This window comes from Portunus trituberculatus, chromosome 46 (assembly GCF_017591435.1).
Source record: "Portunus trituberculatus isolate SZX2019 chromosome 46, ASM1759143v1, whole genome shotgun sequence".
Taxonomy (NCBI): Eukaryota; Metazoa; Arthropoda; class Malacostraca; order Decapoda; family Portunidae; genus Portunus; species Portunus trituberculatus.
In genome coordinates this window covers 8,143,847-8,166,557 of record NC_059300.1, presented here as the reverse complement: position 1 = coordinate 8,166,557, position 22,711 = coordinate 8,143,847, and the positions used below count along the sequence as shown (strand labels likewise).

The 22,711-nt window shown below is 34.6% G+C and overlaps 1 protein-coding gene across 4 annotated transcripts in view; it reads left to right on the top strand.

Moving 5' to 3' along the window:
• LOC123520324 (endothelin-converting enzyme 2-like) overlaps nucleotides 1-22,451 on the top strand; it is a 403,077-nt gene extending 380,626 nt beyond the window's left edge. For 3 of the 4 annotated variants that reach the window (XM_045282533.1, XM_045282534.1, XM_045282535.1), the window contains exons 6-18: nucleotides 1,024-1,086; nucleotides 6,162-6,365; nucleotides 6,742-6,869; nucleotides 7,380-7,483; nucleotides 7,892-8,022; nucleotides 8,254-8,352; nucleotides 8,745-8,861; nucleotides 9,658-9,833; nucleotides 10,273-10,395; nucleotides 10,711-10,852; nucleotides 11,679-11,774; nucleotides 15,106-15,182; nucleotides 15,369-22,451. In XM_045282533.1, the coding sequence (XP_045138468.1) occupies nucleotides 1,024-1,086; nucleotides 6,162-6,365; nucleotides 6,742-6,869; nucleotides 7,380-7,483; nucleotides 7,892-8,022; nucleotides 8,254-8,352; nucleotides 8,745-8,861; nucleotides 9,658-9,833; nucleotides 10,273-10,395; nucleotides 10,711-10,852; nucleotides 11,679-11,774; nucleotides 15,106-15,182; nucleotides 15,369-15,471 (1,563 nt within the window). In that variant the 3' untranslated portion in view covers nucleotides 15,472-22,451. The remainder of the gene's footprint in view (nucleotides 1-1,023; nucleotides 1,087-6,161; nucleotides 6,366-6,741; nucleotides 6,870-7,379; nucleotides 7,484-7,891; nucleotides 8,023-8,253; nucleotides 8,353-8,744; nucleotides 8,862-9,657; nucleotides 9,834-10,272; nucleotides 10,396-10,710; nucleotides 10,853-11,678; nucleotides 11,775-15,105; nucleotides 15,183-15,368) is intronic. The other variant, XM_045282536.1, reaches the window with a different exon arrangement.
• The last annotated feature ends 260 nt before the right edge of the window (nucleotides 22,452-22,711 follow it).

The following is a 22,711-nucleotide window of genomic DNA, read 5'->3' as shown; positions in this document are numbered from 1 at the left end:
GAAGGATTAAGGATGGAAAGAAGGGAAGGGAAGGGAAGGAAAGTGGCTAAGGAGATGAAGGAAGGAAGAAGAAATGTTGGGGAAAATTGAGGTGTGAAGAAACGAGTAAAATGAGAAGGGAAAACAAGAAGGAAATTTTGAAGGAGAGAAAGAAAGAAGGCGTAAGGCGTAGGAGAAGCGAATGAGCAATGAAGGAAGACTGAGAGAGAGGAGGGTGACGAATAAAAAAGAATAAGGTGAATAGAAGGAAAGAAACAGGGATATGAGACGAAAATAAAGGAAGAAGAGAAACGAAAGTCAAAGAAAAATCATGAGGGAAAGGAAAGAAAAAAAAGAGAAGGGAAGCAAGGGAAAAAGAGAAGAAAGAAGAGAGAAGAGGAAAAGCTAAAGTGATGGAGAGAGAGAAAGGGAGATGATAAAGACGGAGAGCGGACGTGAAGATGGGAGAAAAAGGAAGCGAGAGAGGGAGAAAGGGAAGTGAGGATGGGAGGGAGGGAGGAAGGGAGGGAGGGGGAAGCGGAGGAGAGGGAGGGAAGACATCATAACTTTGACAATGTGGACCAGAGAGGGGGCTAGAGGAAGGGATGTTCTGAGCACGTGTTTTCCTCTTCTTTTTCCTCACTATTTATTATATATATTCTCTCTCTCTCTCTCTCTCTCTCTCTCTCTCTCTCTCTCTCTCTCTCTGAGGTTAACTGTTGTAGTTTTCACTTGTTTCAATCACACTATACATGTTTTCTTAATTTCCCTTGTTTCTAAATCCTTTATTCTTTTTCTATGATAATGATAAGAAATAATGAGAGAGAGAGAGAGAGAGAGAGAGAGTGTGTGTGTGTGTGTGTGTGTGTGTGTGTCATCAACCTATCTAAACAACCACTTACGACATTAATCCCTCTTCTTCAAATTTTCTCACACCACGAACATCAAACATCACCACCAAGGAACTGCCATGTAACACGTTTATTTCTGACACCATTGAATATACCAATCAATCACCACTAACTCAATTTTTCTACCACGCAGCTTGTGCCATCCGGGTTCTCCATGCCACACAAAAGCTACTATGACCGATTGCCCAACACTGAGGTAAGGACAGGAGATGAATGCTTGGCTGTCACTTCCACTCTTCTAATCCTTACCCTTAGCGTCCCTCTTGTACTTTTAGCTTACTTCTGTTCTTCCATCCCGGGGCGTTTCACCACACAGAGCAGACCTTATCCCGGGTCTTGTCTTCCGAGGGGTACCAAGAGCAATTTGATGGTGTAGATCATAATTAAGGTTTGGATGTGAATATTTGTAATTCATTTGTTTCTCTCTCTCTCTCTCTCTCTCTCTCTCTCTCTCTCTCTCTCTCTCTCTCTCTCTCTCTCTCTCTCTCTCACACACACACACACACACACACACACACACACACACACACACACACACACACACACACACACACACACACACACACACACACACACACACTACATCGAGACCTGAAAACATCCAAACTAAATGTCACGTTTTCATTTGACATGCATATTCACATTTACATTTCAGCCTCCAGTAATGAGCGCCGTTCATTACTGTACGCGTGTCAGTCCGCAGTAAATGTATGAAAACTTGCCCTTCAGTGATTTCCTTTTCTATTTAGCATTTTCTTGTCATTCAGTTCATAATTACTTGCGCGCGTGTGTGTGTGTGTGTGTGTGTGTGTGTGTGTGTGTGTGTGTGTGTGGAAAGTTTATCACCATAACAGCAGTAGTCATAGTCATCAAAATTGTAGTGAATAGATGTGTGTCTGAAGATTAGGAAACTTTGCACCAAACTTGCTTCTGATTTCCAAAAAAGAAAGAAAATATGTCGAACACACAGATTGCAACAACAGATACATCTTATTTTCATTCTCTTTGATCTTGTGTTTCTTCCCATAACGTTAATATTACATAGCTAGTAGTTTCAGTCACCACTGGCAAAAGATCGCAGTGAGCACCCTATGGATATATGTAATAGTCTACGGAGGTAGTGTGCCATGTTTAACAAAGGCAGCAGTGATAAGTGGGCCAGGGCAGGTATCGACAATCTAGTCTTCCGTGTCTGCGGGCACAAGAGGTGCGTGGCATCGACCTTCACTTCCTCCAGGGGTCAGTCATGGCGAACAAGATCCAGAATTAATGAAAGAATCTTGAATGCAACAAGCAGAATAGTTACTAAGTAGAACATAAGTTTTTTGCATTTAACGGCTCATTTTGGTTTCCGTATATTTATTTCAGTGTTTTAAACTGAATATTGATTCTATAACTGATTTAGTAAAACTTAATAACTAATATGCTTAAACTCTGACTCTTAAATAATGTTGAGTTTCTTGATAATTCCTTTTAAGACAGTTGTTCATCCATAAGAACAAACTTATCTTGGGTCTGTGTTTGTTAAGCGCTTCTTCTCTTCCTCCTGATCCATTGTCCTTAATGGATGTTGCTGAACCATTCTTTGTGATGGCGCTGACCAGTTCCCGAATATGCATCTGCCCAGGAAGTTGAAGAAAGGCCAATCTGTGTGTCTTGGGGCGTCGGAACTCTCCATTCTACAGCAGCTGAAAAAATACTTGTTTCACTTCAGTGTAATGACATGAGCTGTGACTTATTGGTACACCACCACCATGTGTAGTGTGCCCCATGACCCACCTGCTGCAGGCACCACTAGACAGCAGCAACTAGAAGAGACCAACCTCTCAGCCTTCATAATGATTTAAATCTGGTTTTCATTCATTTGGTTGATTTGTTTCACAAACTCCATCAGCTAGTCAGATACAAGATTTTCTCTTTAAGATTCACTAAAAAAAGGAAGGCAGTTTTAGGTCACCTCTAGTTGCATCTGTCACTACCTTCTTGTTGTTTTCTGGGCTTGTTGGGTTGTTTTAGCCTATCTGAATTAGGTTTTTGGTTCCCAGCACACCTGCCACCTCTGTCAGTATCATGTTATCTTGTAGTTATGAATAGTTGTCCTTTACTAACCATCTGGAATGAAGGAAAACATATCAGTAAAAGTCCTGTGGAGCTAAAAGCCTCACTCAAATTCCTGACACACACTCACACTCTCTCTCTCTCTCTCTCTCTCTCTCTCTCTCTCTCTCTCTCTCTCTCTCTCTCTCTCTCTCTCTCTCTCTCTCTCTCTCTCTCTCTCTCTCTCTCTCTCTCTCTCTCTCTCATGTGTTGCAGATAATGTTCTTTCTACTTTAAAGTACATACATACAAATAATAAAAAAAAAAAATTTCAACATTTATGACTGCTTTAAATCAAAATGGGAAATTATTCTTCCACATAAATAGTTACACATTTGCTGCAAACAGTAGAATGATTATGTAGGCAAAGCAGCCACATGAACCAGAGATACATGTACACATAGGGCCCTATTCTGAAGCCCTTCTGTGCCACACCTGCACTGTTTTCAAAAGCCTTTAGTTGAAGCTGTGCTTGGGTTTTAAGTGTGTTTTTCATGATTTAAGTGACAGCTTAACAAGATTGATACATTATTAAAAGGATAAACAGTCTTGAGAACCTAAACAGTTATCTCTGTGGCATTTCACAATAACTGTGGTGAGAGAACAAAGCATTTCAGAATACAGCCTATAGTCATGCAGAATAGGCTAGAGCTCACTAGGAGGGGCCAGCCAGATGAAAGTTGAGATGCATAGAAGAAAGTGCAGTATGTTTCTTTATGTGCCATGTTTCCACCTTCACCAGCAGGATTCCCTGATAACTCTGTTATCTTTGGGTGTCTTTGAGTCTTTGTAGTATCTTTAATGTATGTTGCATGTGTGTGTTTTATTTTATTTCTTATTTTATTTTATTTGATCATTATTTACTTTTTTCATGTTTTCTCTTTCTTTTCTTTGTGTGTGTGTGTGTGTTTGTGTCTGTATCTGTGTCTATCTGTTTGTTTGTCTCTGTCTGTCTCTCTGTGTCTGTCTGTTTGTCTCTGTGTCTGTTTGTCTATGATCACACTACTTCTTTCTGTCCTTATAATCTCCCTCTTTATGATATTTGTTTTATCGGAATTCTTTCACCAAGTCTGAGATCACTTGTTTATATGAGCATCAATAAATGCATAGAATTATGCTCTCCACACCTGGTTAGGCTCAGTGCCTGTCAGTGTTTTGTGTTGCTCCACCTCCTGGTTAACGTTGCTTCTGTCTGTCACATTGTTGTCCTCCGTTTTGTCCCCTTCACTCCACTTCCACCTTGGACCCCACACTGCCACCACCACCACCACCACCACCTGCATGTTGGTGTATCATTTTTCTGTCCTAAAACTTTTCATCTCTAAGCAGCCACATTTGTACTGCCTGTCTCTCTCCCTCCCTCCCCATCTCTCTCTCTCTCTCTCTCTCCCTGCCCTGTGTTGGTGCATCATTAACTGGGAGCAAAGTTGCAGCTGGAGTTGTTATCATGGATGCCTCCACATCAGAGACACATGTGGCCTCGCTTTAAACTGTTTTGTGTCTGTCTTTGTCTGGCCAGCCATTGGTCCTTATATGTCTCTTCCTTGCCCTGACTAGCTTCCTGAATTTTAACTGCCTTATCCTGGAATTCAGTGGCATCCAGATTTAAATTGGCTTTTTCAGTAGATGGAACTACATAACATCCTTCAATATTTGAAGATTTTTTTTTATTTACCTTTATAGTTATTATCTTCGTTCATTGTATCTTTTTGATAAACTGTCATGTTACTTCACATTCATGTTTTAGTAGTAATTCAAAATTAATATATGAACAAATGAATGTATTTTCACTGGTCATTGTTGTTGTCATTGACAATTCATTGCACATATATGTAAAGTTTCTTGTCTGTGATACTGTGTTTCAACAATTCCCAGTAACATTACTGCTTTGAATGGTTTCAGTTCAGTTACTTTTACTCTGAATCTTTATGAACAACACTACAAGGAGACATCAATGTCATTGCATTTAATTTGGCCTTATTCCAAAATTTATGGGTTTAATCTGAATTGAGGGTTTATTTTTCAGAATTAACTTGTATAATATATGTACCTTATCATTCATCATTACGTATCATTTACCTAACAAATATTTATGTGCTTTCTTGGTCTGATAATGTAATGATGCTTAACTCTTTGAATTAGTCTTGGTATCCTTTAATTCAGTTTAGAAAATTAGGTAAACAGAATATCATATTCATAATACATACATGAAGAAATTCTCCTTGTGTTTGCTATTTCTTTGTATAGTTTAGCAGATTGAACTTGGAGGACTTTGCTTCATTTAATCAGAACTTAGCCAGAAACAGCCAATCCATCTTCTTCCCCAATGATTTTTTTAGTCAGCATTCTTTTCTTCCTTTGTATCATGTTGTCTTTGAGACATACAACAGGAAAAGAGTAGAAAGAGAATGAAAGAGCTTTATGCATTTAGTTCAGGTTATCTTGCACCTCACAATCCTCTCTACTCTGGCATCTTTTTTTTTCAAGATTGTTGTAGTTTATTTATTAATGTATTAATATATGTACCTATTAGAGTACATATGTATTATATTTATAAGTGTGTAAAGAAACATGTTCTTATGCAAAGCTTCTGAAATAATTTCCCATAATCCATTCACTGAGCAGCCAATATCTGAATTTTCCACTTCCTTTTGCACTTGCATGAATGCAGTAGTGAACAAGTAGATATTTGCACCAACACCTGCAATTTACTTGTCACAGTTATTAACCAGCACAATTTGCTCCCAGTGATGCTGCACATGAGTATGACAGATGGATAGTCTTAAGGATTTCATAACCTATAAGTGCTAGGGTTTGCCCTCTCCCATCAGTGCTTCATTATGCAACCATAATTTGATACTGTACATTATATCAACTATTTTTTTGCATGTATATATTAATGTAATTATAAAGTGCTTGAAAATACATTACTTCATAAAGTATTCATATGGCAAGTTTGAAGACTCCTGAGCAAGCCTAAAGTTTATTTTACCTTTGCTTGATGCGCAGTAAAAAATGTTAATACCCTGCTTCATTACTTGGCTTGAAGTTTTGAATTTTTGTTTGCCCAAGGAATGAAAACCCTCATGTTCACACTGGATTTCACTCGTTCTTGAAGATGTCCCACTTGTTTCCATTAATTTTAATTGAACTTACATCTTAATTTTATTTCAGGTGGAGCAGACCTACAAGCAGTATATCAAAGACACAATGAAGCTCTTTGATGCCACTGGTCCTGACGCCTTGGAGTATGCTGCCCACCTCTTCCACTATGAGAGCCGCATTGCTGAGATCACCCCACCCGACAGCATCCTGAACGACCCTCATGCTTCCAACACCCTTATCTCCATTGGGGAGCTTTCCCAGATTGCTCGCAGTGTAAGCGTTTGTGCACAGTGTTGTTTAGGTTTTTAGGTAAATTATTATTTTATGGATATCAACTCCAGCATAGGCCTCTCATATTTTATTTGTATTTCCTTTATTCAATTTTTTAAATTATCATGTTTGTTTGATGACGTTTTGATTGTAGTACTCACTGTTTTCTGCCTGAATTTCATGTTCTTATTACCCTTTATGAATATGTAGTGTATATGGTACCACCACCACCACCACCACCATTATTATGGTTCCTTTTTTTCTAAACTGTATATCTATAATCAAATCATGAAGAATCTAGAATAGAAATTAGGGAGAGATTATCATGCGATAGTATGTGTAATCAGTCCAATTATATTAAAGAGACATGTCTTGACAGGTTCCGTGGCTTTCTCTGCTGCGGCAAATGTTTCCTAACAGCAAGCTGGACCACAGGACAGATGTGCTGGCAGTCTCCAGGGAGTATTTCAGTGATATCTCTGAAATAATCTCCACAACAGATGCAAAGTATGGTGTTCTTACCTGTTGGCTTTCACACTGAACATTTAAAATCATACAGTCTTATTGTAATATTCTTAGAATATTTCCTATATTTGGTCTCTTCTCTGACATTTATTTCAACCTTAAGTTTCAGATTTTTCCACTTGATGTAAACTTTAGTACAGACTTTCAAACTGCAATACTATATGTCAGTATTTTCCCCTTTTTGATGTTAAAAATATTATATAATATGTGTTTCTCCATATCAAACTACAAATATTTTAATGTCATTATTTTCATAACTGAAAAACATATTTTGAATGCTTCCAAAATATTAATTCTTGATCTCTGCATAGAGTGTTGCACCAATTACTTCATAATCTTCCATTCCTGTCTTGGAAGAAAACTACAGTGCATCATTAAAAAAGTAGATGGCCTTAACTATGTAGCAATTAATGTTAAATGTACACTATGAAGTGTTTATATTACAATATATGTTTCAGGCTCTGATTACAATGCTCCTTTCTTTCTTTTCAGCTTGCTCAACAACTATTTAATCTTCAGCTTTGTCAGTGCATACATTCCGTACCTGTCATCAGAGAACACTCGAGTCTTGAATCTTTTCCACAAAGAATTTACTGGTAAAGTCTCTGGTCATAGTTTTAGAATAAATATTAGACAAAGAAGTGAGATAACTCAAGGCCAACATCTCTTATTATATCATTATTATTATTCAGATTTTTGACATCTTTTATAGCCAGTTGCAGGAGACAAGATACAATAGTGATTTTTTTTTCAATAACTCTAATAATAATAATCCAATGTAATGATAACTTTGAATTGGTTTATGTCATCTATGATGTCTTTGTGCTCTACCTCTGGCAAAATTCTGTTTATAGTTGCAAACAGTTGATGGAGTATCTTGTTTTAAGGGAAATTATTTGCAGTTCATCAATATTGTATGAAACATTTTACAGCATTTGGATTTGAAGAGGTCTGTTGATGAAACTGTATTGAATAATCAAAACAATTTCCATGTCTACATTCAGGCCAGCAGGAGCCGATGGAACGGTGGGAGTTTTGCATTCAGTCAACTGCAAAATTCTTCAAATTTGGCCTAGGTTCTCTTTATGAACGCAGCCCAAACAGATACAAAGCACGCCAAAAGAATTCACAAGTTGTAAGTCAGGAAAACTTCAGTCATAAATTTATTTTACAATCACATAGATGAGTGTATTTATAGATTATAACTCATTTTCTGTTTGTGAAAAATTATTTTTGATAGTATTACAACAAATTCGTATTTTCATTTGCAAACTACAACTGAAATACTTCTGCTTAGTTGCATGAGATACTCAGTATTTGAACTCTGCCACAGAGTACCAAATATTCTGAAATGCTTCTGTTTCAGCTGCATGAGATATTCAACCAAATTCGATACACTTTTGGTGCCAACCTGGAAAACAGCCGCTGGTATCCGCTGGAAATAAAGTCTCAAATCAGGGCCAAGGTAGTTTTCGTGTGTTTCTTTAATATATAAGGCAGGGACACCAGAACTATTGCAGCACATTTACTTGACTAAGTTGGAGTACCATTAACAATGTTGCTGCTTTCATTACATAAACTGATTTCCAACATCTGAGCCAGGAAGAAAAAATAAAATCTGAAACTTTCTGAAATTATTGCCAACCATCAAAAAATCTTAATATAAAGTCAGCTATTCTTGTGCATCTTATAATTGAAGAGAAGGATGTTAGATAATGTAGAATTATATAATATAGATCAGGGAAATGGTTTAGAGGATATAGTGATGAATGTATTTTGAAAATGAGAATGATTAACTTTAGAAAAGAGCTAATTAGACTGAACATAACACTTTTCTCCTTCCTCAATATTTTGCAGCTGAGCAACATGACTCTTGCTGTTGGCTACCCAGAGCGCCTCCTAACCCCAGCAGTGATTGACAGCTACTATGACGGCTACACCATCTTCATAAAGGACTTCTTTAAAAATCTTCAGGTATTTACATGTTAGCATGTTATTCATGCGCTGTGATGCTGGTGATCATAGGGTTTATTCTGCAGTCATTTGGCATCTACTTGAACTTTATTATATTCCATTAGCTTTGTATGATTCACAGCTAACATCTTTAAAACAAAAATTTTGTCTAAGATCATTTCCCTGTGAAGGCAAACTTTTCCACTCTATCTCTTCTTACCATCATTTTGTCTATTATTGTATATAAATCAGATAATTAATTGTTTCCTCTCCTTCAGTATTCCAAACTGTATATGTATACATGGTTAGAAATGCAAAATTCATTATTTGCTCTAACATTGCCTTTATACATGCTATTGTCAAATTTTGCTTTCTTTTCCAAACCCAAATATTTGAATTGTTTTCAGCATGTAAGGAACTTTTCCATGTCCTTTGAATTTGCTTGTTTTCCTTTTGTATGTAATTCTTTAAAAGTGTTGGATCATCTAAAACCTCTGATACCTTGAAATTCTCTCTCTCTCTCTCTCTCTCTCTCTCTCTCTCTCTCTCTCTCTCTCTCTCTCTCTCTCTCTCTCTCTCTCTCTCTCTCTCTCTCTCTCTCTCTCTCTCTCTCTCTCTCTCTCTCTCTCTTAAAATTTTGTACACCATTTGCTGATTCCTGTCTTTGGCTACTTCATAATTCTGTGGTATTTAATGAATGCATATATCCCACAAGTCAAATTTAATAACCTCTTAAGAAAACATTTATCTTTACTTTCAAATTTACTGTACATGTTATGTACATTCTCTATTATAACCTTGATTATCTCTCCACCAGGACTCCATTCGAAGTGCTGGGCAGCAAATGGAAATGAAACTGATAGATCCCATGCCTGAGTCTGGTTGGATGGATGCACTTACCAAGGATGATGTCACCTATGTTCATGAAGCCAACAAAATTGTAATTCCTCCCCATCTTCTGAATCCTCCACTATTCCATCGCAATTATCCTCTGTAAGTGAAATACTATTTGCTTCAAAAGTGTTGACTCATACATTAGGTTTCAGTGGAGATGGTTTTATCTTGTTAAAGATTTAGGGGCTGCCATGGTACAGTGGAACCATGCATACTTTGGGGTTCCAAAGGGTCTTCAAACCCACGGGTTTAAATCCTGTCCATGGTCCAAGTTTAGGTTGGGCTTCCTCACTCTGGGCAACAGTGGGTGGGCTTTGAGATAGGAGGTACCCCTGTAGCCCATGAATTCCATGTGAAAAGCCCACATGGTATAAAAAAAAAAGATTTTTGGTTATGTAAACCATGGTTTTCATAAAGGTAATCTCACATTATTTTTTTGCTCACACTTTTATGGATATTTTATTTTAACAATAAACTTTTCATGAAGAACTGGCATTCAGTATCAGTATCATATATAGCTTTCTTGCTATTCTTTCAGAGCAATGCTGTATGGCAGCCTTGGGGTGCAGATTGCTCGTGCAATGTTGAGAACAGCTGATGCTGTTGGCCTTGGCTGGAACAGTAAAGGCCTGCTAGAGGATAGAACAGGCTACACAAACAGGTTAGAACCTCCAACTTCTTGTTTTTCCTGTTCCATACTTTTGTGGATGGCTGTTCATAGATTGATTTGTAAATTCACAGTCATATTCTGGAGCTTACAAAAAATGCACTCATATGTATCTTCTGAACTTATTCATTATAATTACTCAACACATCTCTTTGGAACTTATTAAGTACTCATCTGTCTGATTTGATGGTCTCTTAATCAATGACACATAAATCACTAATTGTAGCAACAACAATTGAATTTCATATTTGTTGACTGATATAAAGGCTGTGTGGACTTTGCATATCTATAGCATACTGCGTTGACCAGCAGATCACTCGACAACATTCGAAGCCGGTCTGACTGCATTGCTTCATCTGTGATGGAGCACGGCATTGAAACAGATGCAGTTGTGGACAGAACAGCAGGTGACACAGCTGCTGAGATTGATGCTGTGAGACAAACATACCAAGTAAGTTCTTTTAGATTATTTTTGCTTAATCATTATCACATTTATGCTCCAACACTTTTTTAAATTTGATTCTGGTTGAATTAATTGGTAAAGGTTTATTCCACATATGCAAGATAATCATGTATGGATTTGAGGCCAGATTCATCAACCACCAGCTAGAGGTTTTGGTAACACCTCATTGCACTAGACCACCATTATTCTTGCTGAATCTATGTATTTGCTCACATTATTGTGACATCATCACCAGTTATGTATGGCCTTCTTAAATCTGTCCATGTCTTTCATATCCATTTTTTTCTCAGTTAAAATATTATATTTGATTAATAAGAAAGATTGTAGACCACAATCAATATTTAACTAATACAAAAATGTTTGAACATCAATTATATATTGAATGTCAAAAATGATTAAAGGGATCTTCAATACCAATATCATCATGCTTATTCATGATATGAAAGTCTCTTCTTTTGTTTTATATAGTGTAGTTCTATGGATGGTTCTTGCCCTCCACTCACCCATTCTTATAATTTTTCTACTTATTTTTGGTACTCTCTTGTGTTTTCTTAGTCTTGCAATACTTCACATATCACAGATGAATAGCCATACATTAATTTGTTGATTTAAGTATTTTAATTGTGATGTTTACCAGCTTACCTTAAGTCTAGTAGCTTAAATTCAACTTTAGAGAAATGAGTCTATATCCCAGAGGTTTGTATACTTCACAGGATGCACGTACTGTGTATTTATTATGGTTTATATTTTATTTGACATTTTTGTCTTATTTTACTCTTATAGTGTATAGGTCTAACATGGTACCCGATTGCAGGCTTACCTCTCCCTGATGAAAATGCAGCCACAGCCACAGCATCCAAGTTTTGAGACCCTCAATACCACCAACATCTTCTTCATGGCATATGCTGGCGTAAGCATAGACTTCTAGTCATGAACCTATTTGTGCAAATCAATAGACATACAATATATATATATATATATATATATATATATATATATATATATATATATATATATATATATATATATATATATATATATATATCAAGGAAAACAGGGAAGCCAGTGGAAAGTCTAGTACTTGTCAGTAACATTTATTCCGCGACGTTTCGCCCTCTTCAATGGGCATTTTCAAGCTAAAATAGAGGTATTATGCTTCAGTATAAAATGAGTACAAAAATTTAGTGACTATTAAAAAAGTGTCATTATTAATAATTTACTATAAAATATGACAATTGAGAATACAAAATTAAAACTAAGACAATAAAACAACTTACAAATATAAAAATAGAAACAACTAGAATATACCTGTTGACTCAAGTGGACAGGCGAGAGAACTAATGAAACGAAACGAAAACGTAGCAGACGAAAGCTCAGAGGGAGAAGGGTTAGGCCTAACTATAAAATCATTAGTTTGTCCAAACCTATCTGTGATTTGAGTTCTGGTTTGTTGTGTTTTATCAGAAGTGCTTCAAGTATTTGTCTATCTAATTGGCTCCTAGGCTTGTGTATTACCCTAAAGTCTTCTGAGGTGAAAGGGTGGTCAAATGTGTGGGCGTGTTCCCTAATGGAAGAGAAGGATGGATTCGTTATGGGTTTATTTGTCCTAGGTGATATACCCTAAGGATGGATTCGTTATGGGTTTATTTGTCCTAGGTGATATACCCTTGTGTTCGGCAATCCTATATTTTAGGTTCCTCTTTGTCTCTCCAATATACCGAGCTTTACAGCTCAGACAAGTGAATTCGTATATAATATTGGATGAGAGATCACGAGGAACAGTATCTTTAAATTTGAAAAATTATGCAATAGTGAGTGTGTTGGTAAAGACGTAACAAAATTTAGTGTCTGGAAAGTAATGCTTTAAAACAAAATCTAGTTTGTTCCTAATTGAGTAACTGAGATGACCGTAGAAGGGTAATTTGATATATTTCTTTGTGTTTGCGTTAGATTCAGAGATTTGACGCCTATTAAATTTATCGTTGAGGAATCTATGTATAGGTTTATTAATGATGTTGAGGGGGAATCCATTATTACAGAAAAAAGTTCTTAGATAATTAATTTCTTTATCAAAGGAGAACCAGTCTGAAGAAAAATGATAGCACCTATAGAGAAGAGTACTGATCATTTGTTTTAAAGAGTTCAGGTATGAAGGATAAGTATTTTAGTCCGAGTCCTGTGAACGTGTTTTTGCGGTAGACTGCTGTGTGTAGCCTATTGTTTTCCCGCGTAAGAAGCACATCTAAGAAGGGAAGAGAGTGGTTTTTCTCTATTTCACAAGTAAACTCAATGTTAGGATGCTGAGAATTTAGATAGGAAAGGAATTTAGGTATGTGTTCATGATTCCGGAAGAGCAAGAACGTGTCGTCAACGTAACGTCTATAAAGGAGTGGTTTAAAGGTAGTAGGGCAGTTATCTAACCAATGACTCTCATGATGACATAAAAATATGTTAGCTAAAGAAGGACCAAGACATGAACCCATAGCTACTCCATCAGTTTGTACATACAGGCATTTATTAAAAAGAAATGGAGAATCTTTAACTGCTAATTGAAGTAAACTAGTAAATTGTTCCTTAGAGAAATTATAATGAGTGTCTTTATCTTTAAACATACTATCACATATAATATTTATAGTTTCATCCAGTGGTATATTGGTGAACAGGGACTTGACATCAAAGCTTGCCATGATCATATTGCTAACATCTAACGTACGTGCTTCTTCGACAAATGAATAAGAGTTTTTTATTGTGTATTGATTTGACGTTAACGGTTCAAGGAGGGGGACGAAAAATTTTGCTAGCTTATAATTAAATGTTCCGATGGTGCTGATAATGGGTCTAATGGGAACGTCAGGTTTGTGCGTTTTAGGGAGGCCATACAAGATGCCAGGAGATGAGCCACTACTAAAAAGTTGATTAAAAGCATCGTTAGTAATTACGTTAAGTTTAAGGAGTTTCCTGAGAAGTCTAGACAATTTATCTTCCAGTTTTGTTATGTAACTAAAGGCGCTGTCTTTAATGATTTTAAATTTAGATTTAAGTATATTTTCAACTTTTTTAATATAATCATCTTTGTTCATAACTACGGTACCGCGTCCCTTGTCTGGTCTGGTGATGACAATAGAGTTATCTGCTTTTAAACTAGTTAATGCTTCGAAGAGAGTTTTAGGCAATTTAGTAAACGAGCGCTTAACTTGATCAAATTCACTTGAAAATGCCCGTTGAAGAGGGCGAAACGTCATGGAATAAATGTTACTGACAAGTACTGGACTTTCCACTGGCTTCCCTGTTTTCCTTGATATTTAACAAGACGAACTCCTTTTCATATATATATATATATATATATATATATATATATATATATATATATATATATATATATATATATATATATATATATATATATATATATATATATATATATATATATATATATATATATATATATATATATATATATATATATATATATATATATATTGTATGCTTACCAATTTGTATAAATAGATTATATATATATATATATATATATATATATATATATATATATATATATATATATATATATATAAAATATCACTCTGCTTACTCAGATTTTTGGATAACTTACATTGGTCTTCCCACAATTGATCCAACTTATGCAGGAATTAATGTATAGCATTTCTTGAAAATTTTTCTGGGAAGCTTGACTGAGAAGTAAAGAAATGTTCACAAATGTGAAAATAGGAAATATCTAAAACCATCTTATATTTTCAGCCTTAAATGTAGTAATAAAAATAACATGAATCACAAAGATATTTTTATAGACTTCATTCTTAATGGTTCAGATAAAAAGTAATAAGTACAATCCTAGATGAGCTGCATTACTACATTATACATAGAAAAAATAATGTGAAAACATGATTCTGTCTTAGATTAGTTATCCATGGCAAGGCAGAATCCCATTATGGAACTTATCAACTGTTTTCAGAAATGGTATATGGTTGATAGTTTTGCATATCATTCTGTATTGTGTTAAGTGTTTTGAATTAATTATATCGGTTCTCAAACCAGTAACTGTGGGGATGCCGTGTACTAGGTATGACGGTAGCTATTTGGGGGTTTTAGCAAAAATTTAATCATCATGTGCATTCATACCTTGATATTCTATCTAATTTAATGCTTATCTTTGAGACAGAAACTGCTACATTTTGTTTCCATTTTTGCAATTAAGGGAGCATTTCTGTTTTACTTTTTTTCAGAGTTTATGTGCAGACTTCACCTCACAACAAGAAGACATAGAACGCACATGTAATCCCTCATTAATGAGCAAACCAAGGTAAGCAAGATTCTCTGTGCACTCATTTGTTTTATAATTTTTACAGTAATAGTCATTATATCAATTATCAATTGATATTTTTGTATTTCTTTGTATAATCTGATCTTTTATGCATATTTATGCAAAGCTGCCAATAATACATTACAAAAGTAAAATGTCATAGCAATGTAATCTCTTTGCTTACAGACTGGAGGCAGTATTGTCACAAATGCCAGAGTTCAGCAAAGTTTTCTCCTGCTCACAAGAATCCAAGCATTTCCCACACCGTCTTTGTCTTCGGCTACACTGACCATTAAAGTACCTGTATTTTTCATCTCTGTGACTGTTGAGTTAAGTGTTGAAAGATGTGGTTATGTGATTGATAAACACTTGAAACTGAGTGATAGCTGAGAAATGTTACAATTTTTACATTATAATATCCATTGTATTATTTTTGCTACCCACACACACACAATTTGCTGATATACCTTGTATTGCAGTGGACCCTCATTTATCCGACATTGTTCAACCATGCAAATATTATTTTACTTCAAAATGCATATAGAAAATTTCATAATCTAGTAAAGTTTTTTCTTCTTTTCTTATTTTCATTATTCGAGTACAGTTACTGTAATTGTAGTTTAACATCTGAAGTCCAAAAAATAGGTGCTAGCTTACTAATTCTTATGACCATCCCCATCATTCACAACAGACAAACATATGTCAGTGAAGCATCGCATGAGCTGTCCCAACCCTCTAAGATGAAAACTACATGAGTGTTTACATGGAAAGACATTATTGCTTATCTTTATTTGGAGAAATTATATTCTTTTCACGATATGCATCAGGCACTCAGTGTGTGTATGGCCTTACTGTGTAAATGATAGGAATCACATGAAAAGGATGACCAAAAGGATTTATTCAAGTTACTTGTATATACCATGTTAATTATATGAATGTAAAAACTTCCATTATAGTTGAGGAAGATGCAAGCATGACTTTTTCATGCCAGTGACAATTTAAACTATATTTCTATTTTTTTCCCAAGAATTTTAAGATGTTATTGTTCTTCTATATTTGAATTGGAATGAGTGTTTTGTTTTGTTACATTATCTTAATAATTATTATAGAACATTATTGTATCACTGATTTTGGTGATCAGAGAGTTTGTGCAGTTGGTGTGAAACTGAAAGTATAATCATTATAAAAGAATAGAAATGGCCAGGGTAAGAAATGCCTGTCATAATTTACTTTGCCTTCCATTATGATTTAAATTTATATACACATATTATTCATCTTGGATAGGTTCATGTCCTTTTACCATCTCATGCATTAATTAATATTAGTTACATTTGTATTGAGGCTTGACTAGTGTCACAGTGTTGTACAGACTAGCAAAGTGTTCATCAGCATAACTCAGTATGTGAACTGCATATGTCAACATTGTCAGATCTATGACATCCACTACATTCATGCAATTATTGAGTCATATTTTTATTTCTGTAATTTTATTCAGAATTTGAGTATATTTTTGCCTGTAGGAAAATTGTTTATTATATTATTTTCATTTTGAAATTACTAAAGCTTAGAAATTTACATCATATGAATGCTGAGCCACAAATTTAATGATATGAAAAATATTAAAGTCAGCCACTTTCCACACCTTTCACTTGTGTTCAGAGTGCCTGTATGTGAAGTATGGAATGTATTTTCAACCCAGATAGATACTTGATATACATTTAACACAAGGGACATGATTTTCAGGTGAAATGTATGCTCCCACCATCAAGTTGATTTATGGCATCCCATCTGTTGTCAGTCATTATTTATGTACAGTACTGTCTCCAGAATTGCAAGATTCAAGTTTGTGATTCATCGAGCTTGCAGTAGGGACCTCAAATATTTGATTTTTATTGAAAACTGAAATTGTGATATGATCTGAACTTTGTGGGTGATGCACACCATGTGAAAGTGTTGGATTCTGCTGTAGATGACGGGGTGTAAAAGGTCGTGACGTCAAGGCATACTGCAGTATCACCACTTCTTTCCACGAAACAATAATCCCCACATCCTGCCCCACCTGGAACTCTGTAATCGTCTGGAATCTTTCAGAATGCATTTTTCATAACTTTATGCTAAAGAACATAGGGAATGTGTGAACGACGACAAAATGATGAAAATTTGTTTTTGTGATAAGATAATAGTTTTCAATTTTCCCAATAAGAATAATGGTTCTAAGTTAGCGATTTCAACTTTTATGACCCACAATGTTGACCTATTCATTGCAAACTCTTGGAGACAATACAGTATTTCTTTTCTTTTCTTTTCATTTCTTTCCTTTGCTGTCTAGAAATGAATAGATATCAAGAATATTTACATCTTGACACGACCAGAAGAAAGATCATTTGTGATACTAAAATATTCTAATATTTTTCATTCATATTACTAAATTATTCTTCCTTCCCTCATTACACTAGCTATTGTCAGTATGAAAAAAAGTATATGCATTTCAAAATTAGAGTGTTAGCTCTCCTATTTCATTACAAAAGCTGACATTGATGGAAGAAAACATTGTTACAACACAAATAAGTGCATACACATACATAATTTATGCATATGTATACCTTTGGAAAAGCTTTGGGTGTCAGCTTCTTGAGGAAAGCTTTCTGTAAAATGGCCAGTTAAATAAGATCTGTGCTTATAAAAGATAAACAAGGACACAAATAAACTGGGTGTTGTGGTATGTCATTTCAAACGAAAAGCTTCTTTGAGAGTATTTAGAAATACTGAATGTGTTTCTTATTTTACATTACTGTACTGATTAAAGTGAAATGCCATGCCGACAATAACTAATTTTCACAAGGCAGCTTGTATTGACTTATTAGTTTTTTTTTTTTTATGCAATTAAGAATTTTCTTTATTTAAGCATTTTCCTTATTATTTATCTGTTCCACAGAAACACACAAATCAGAATTAATGAATCATACCACAATGTGCCCCTTGTAATTATTCTAACTTTAGTTTTCATATTACTTGCTTTTACTTTATATATGTTTAAGTTAAAGGAATGCTTTTTGTGAATTGGAAGATGATATAAAAAAATGAAATGTAAAGTGTAAGGGTCCATAATCTTTTGGGTTGTAAAAATGCAGAGATGATGTACATACATAGCATAAATATATGAAGAGGCCTTGGTCTTAGCTCCTCGTCTTGCATTGGCGCCTCGGTCATTGTGTCTAAGAATTTGTGAAACTCTAGACTATGACAATAAGAAAGCAATAAATGTGTGAGCTGATCAGAGTAGGGTGATATATATTTTCCGTAGTGCTGTGTGGTTAATGTTTATTAGGGATGTTGGCTATGGCATTTATAATTCCTCTCCTTTTCCCATGATCTGTAATGTAAAGATTTATGATGTATGCAAGAAACCAAGAAGGGGAATGATGAAAGATTATTATTTTTTGCTCAAAATGATTTATACTTCACATTCGTATTCCATTTTTTTTTCTGATTCTGAATCCCTAGCAGCATTTTTATATAGAAGATATAAGCATAATAATTTTTTATAGCAGGTCCATTAATAGAATGGCAGCATTTCCAGAACACTTTAGGAAACTCCACAAATATGGGGAGAGAGCAACACCTGCGTAACACAATAACAACCTTACAAAGAGAGTTAGAAAAGTGATATAGGCTATTATAATACAGTTGATGTTGTGCAGATTGTATGCATGTGTCAGTGTGAAAGAGATGGAAATTAGATTGCCAGTGGTGCACCGTGCCACAAATCATGATTAGTTATAATGTATGCTGTAATGTTTAATTTGTAATCATTTTGATTAGGGAGTATGATTACAACTACTATTTAATTTTTCTTTTTTCACCATATGTATTTTGTACCAATTATATTATGTTACAATTTTGGGGGAGGAAATGATTTCAATACTTTGTATAGAAATAAGATTTGGCATATTGTCAAACTAAATGCATATACATATATATTTAGATCACAAAATTTTATTTGAAAGCTGAATTGATGTGATGAAAATTAATAGTGATTCAATTATCCTTATTGCTTTGTAAATATTAATGTTTGATGAAGAGGAAAAGTAGGTAGCTTTACATACAAATGAAGTAGCCAATTAATGGTTTCATGGGCTGTGATACCACATGCAAAATTGTGTTTATTCATGTTTTCATGTTATAGTTGATGGGTAAGAAATGGCAATAAGCATTTATTACTATGTTTATGATTAAAATGGTATGTAATCTTTTAGTACTTATATAATTTTGTCTATAAGAATTTTACTTAAAAACCTTAGTAGCATCACTATGGAAGAACAAATAAGTTTGTGTAGGCACGTCTAGTAATTAAAACCATTTCTGGTTATGAAAATATACTTTTTTATGATGTTGATTAAGCTTGACATCCATAACTTCTGAAATTATTATAAACCTTCCTTGTATGAAGCAAGCAAACAGAATGTCTCTGTGTGGTTATTTCATCAAGATATTTAGTGTGTTCTTTCCAGTCCACTGACTTTCTGCTGCTGTGTGTCAAGGATACAGTACCAATAGCTGACACAAGACTTCTGAATACAGATGACTGATTACTGCTTACAGTGATGTGTGAAAGTGCTGTTTTGAGAAAGAGGTCCTATGCAGCTCACAAACCACACCCAAGCTGACCACCAAGACAAATGCATTACAGTTTTGTCACAATCCACTCTTCATGTTCAATTTGATGAGCAGAAAATTTTTATACATACATACATGTTTCTATATGCTTGTCCTAATTTCTCTGCCTGTCGTGATGTATGTGTGATGAAGATAAATGACAGCCCATGATGTGAATTTTAGAAAAACATGTTGTACTACTTTATTTTCAAAGAAATTACAAAGAACTAATGAATTGTATAATTTGTTTCTTAATTCTGTAATTCATTGAATTATCTAATTGTATATTCATAAATCTAATGGTGTTATTTTGAGGAGTCAGTAGATGTTGATCATGTGAGCTTAGAAGCAAGAGGCAGCCTTCACCTGCAACATTATATTGTGTTTGTAGCTTGAAACAATTTTTACTTATTTGCAGAATTGTTATGCTTGTTACAGCAATGAGGCACAAATAAAAAAAAAATAGGAATCGGTGTTTAAAGTTAGCTGGTTTGGTAAGTCTGAGCTGACCTGTGCCTCATTCTTGAAGTACTACTGCTGCTTGGGAAGGAGTGCACTGATTGGCAGACTTGAAGGAGGGTGGGTGCAGCTCATGCTCTTGTTTGGTATACTATCCTAACCTAACCTCAGGATTGATTTCTCCCTTTGGATCAGTTTTAGGGTCAGGCTAGATATCTTTAGTATCTTCTAGGATACCTCTCTCTCTCTCTCTCTCTCTCTCTCTCTCTCTCTCTCTCTCTCTCTCTCTCTCTCTCTCTCTCTCTCTCTCTCTCTCTCTCTCTCTCTCTCTCTCTCTCTCTCTCTCTCTCTCTCTCTCTCTCTCTCTCTCTCTCTCTTTACATTCTAGCTTTTCTTTATAAATATGTGAAAAATAATGTAGACATTCTCTAAGTTGAGTTAATAACAACTGAAATTTTAGCTCAGTATCATGTGCCTCATTCCTGCAGTGAGCATTCCAATTGCTTTGGGAAGATGTAGGAAATATGTTTCAGCCTTGTGCATGTGATTATCTTTAGTGTTGATTTTGTGAAGGAAAATTGTGATGACGAAATCTGAAGTCATTGCCTGCTAAACTGCAAGCCATACAGTGTATTGTTTTAGCCCTAATTTTGGTTTGTGGCTGGTTAACCACCAGACAAGAACTTTTATATTACTGCATCTTGAGGGAGAGAAAATTCTTTAATGTAAGATTTGAAAAATTCTTGAAATTCTATTACATATTAATTTATATAGTAATTGATTTATGTACGTATTTAATATTATGAAAAAAAATTGATATAATGCTGAATCACTTCACAAAAGCCATGCAAATTTTTTAGTTGTGAGTCATTTCATTAACACATGCATTATGGTGGTCATGTAAGAAAGTAGAAGGTGATATTGAGGTTTGACTGAAGAGGCAGTGTGGATGTCATGCAGAGACTCGTAGCAGCCCAAGAGTCCAGCTGCTGTGTGTGTACTACCATTGCTTTGAACTCAGTGGATAAGAAGCTTTTACTTAGTTATTCCATAGTGTTAGTAAATTATATATGGATATATTTTGCTTTCAAATATTTTTGTAGAAAACTGGTTTTGTTTTGTATTAAGAATTACAGGAGAGCTTTTTATGATACACTTGTTCTGTGTTACACCATTTAAGGACTCACATTTAGTGGAAGGTAAATGATTTCCCAATACTGTGCTCCTCTAGTTATCTCTCATTTGTAGACCCAAAGTGGTACTCATAGCATAACACAATACATGTCTACATACTGTTTTGTAACCTATACATTTTTAAAACTATAATGGAAATAATAGGACTTGTTAACAGTAATGATACTCAATTAGATTAAATTTTGATGACAATGATGGTACTCAGTTATGATTGAATTATGTTAATCATAAAATTTTATGAAACAGACTCAATTTAGATACTTAAAGGAACAGTTTAAATCCATACATAAGACTCAATTTCTTTTGGCTCAACAGTTTTATTTTGCAGGAATAACATATGAATATAATATCCATTAAAAGTTCAAATCACTGAGGTGTAGTTAGTAGTGGTGTGTAAGGGTAAAATACTATATATAAATAAATAAATAAATGAATAATATAATATAATATATATATATATATATATATATATATATATATATATATATATATATATATATATATATATATATATATATATATATACTCAAATTACCATCTGAAGTTAGTCCAGTGTGCATAGAGACAGAGATCATAGGCTTATTTCTCTCCGGTTTCACATTTTTCAGCAGGTGTGGAGTGAATGCTCTTCTCCACCCTGTGATTGAAGCTGCTGTTTCAGAAGCAAGATTACAATTGTTACTGGTCTGAAAACATGCAAGTAGCATCTTAGCATTGAATGATGTATGTACCACGCAGCATGAGTAACATGGTGTGTGAACGCTGCACTCACACATTGTAGCTACAACTGAAGTGTTATCTGAGTCTTTTCAGACCAGTGTCCAAGACCACAAGCAGCTCATTCCCCAATCCTTCAATGCTCCTCATATTTTTGTATGTTAACAACCTTTTTCTGGATGTCAGGTTCCTACCTATAAGTATAAAAAAAAATTTTGTACATAGAATAAATTGTTGAATTTTCTTAGTTTACTCACTTATTCCTGTGACACATCAGATAGTTTACCAATTTCTTACTTTCAAGTTATGAGCATTTAAATTTATCTGAAGGTGATGGATACAGAATATTCTAGAATAATTTGTTATTATGTATCATTATAATGCTCTGGAAGAGACAAATTTTTACATCAGGAGAAAAATGCAGGTAACAGAGGTTTTCAATATATATATATATATATATATATATATATATATATATATATATATATATATATATATATATA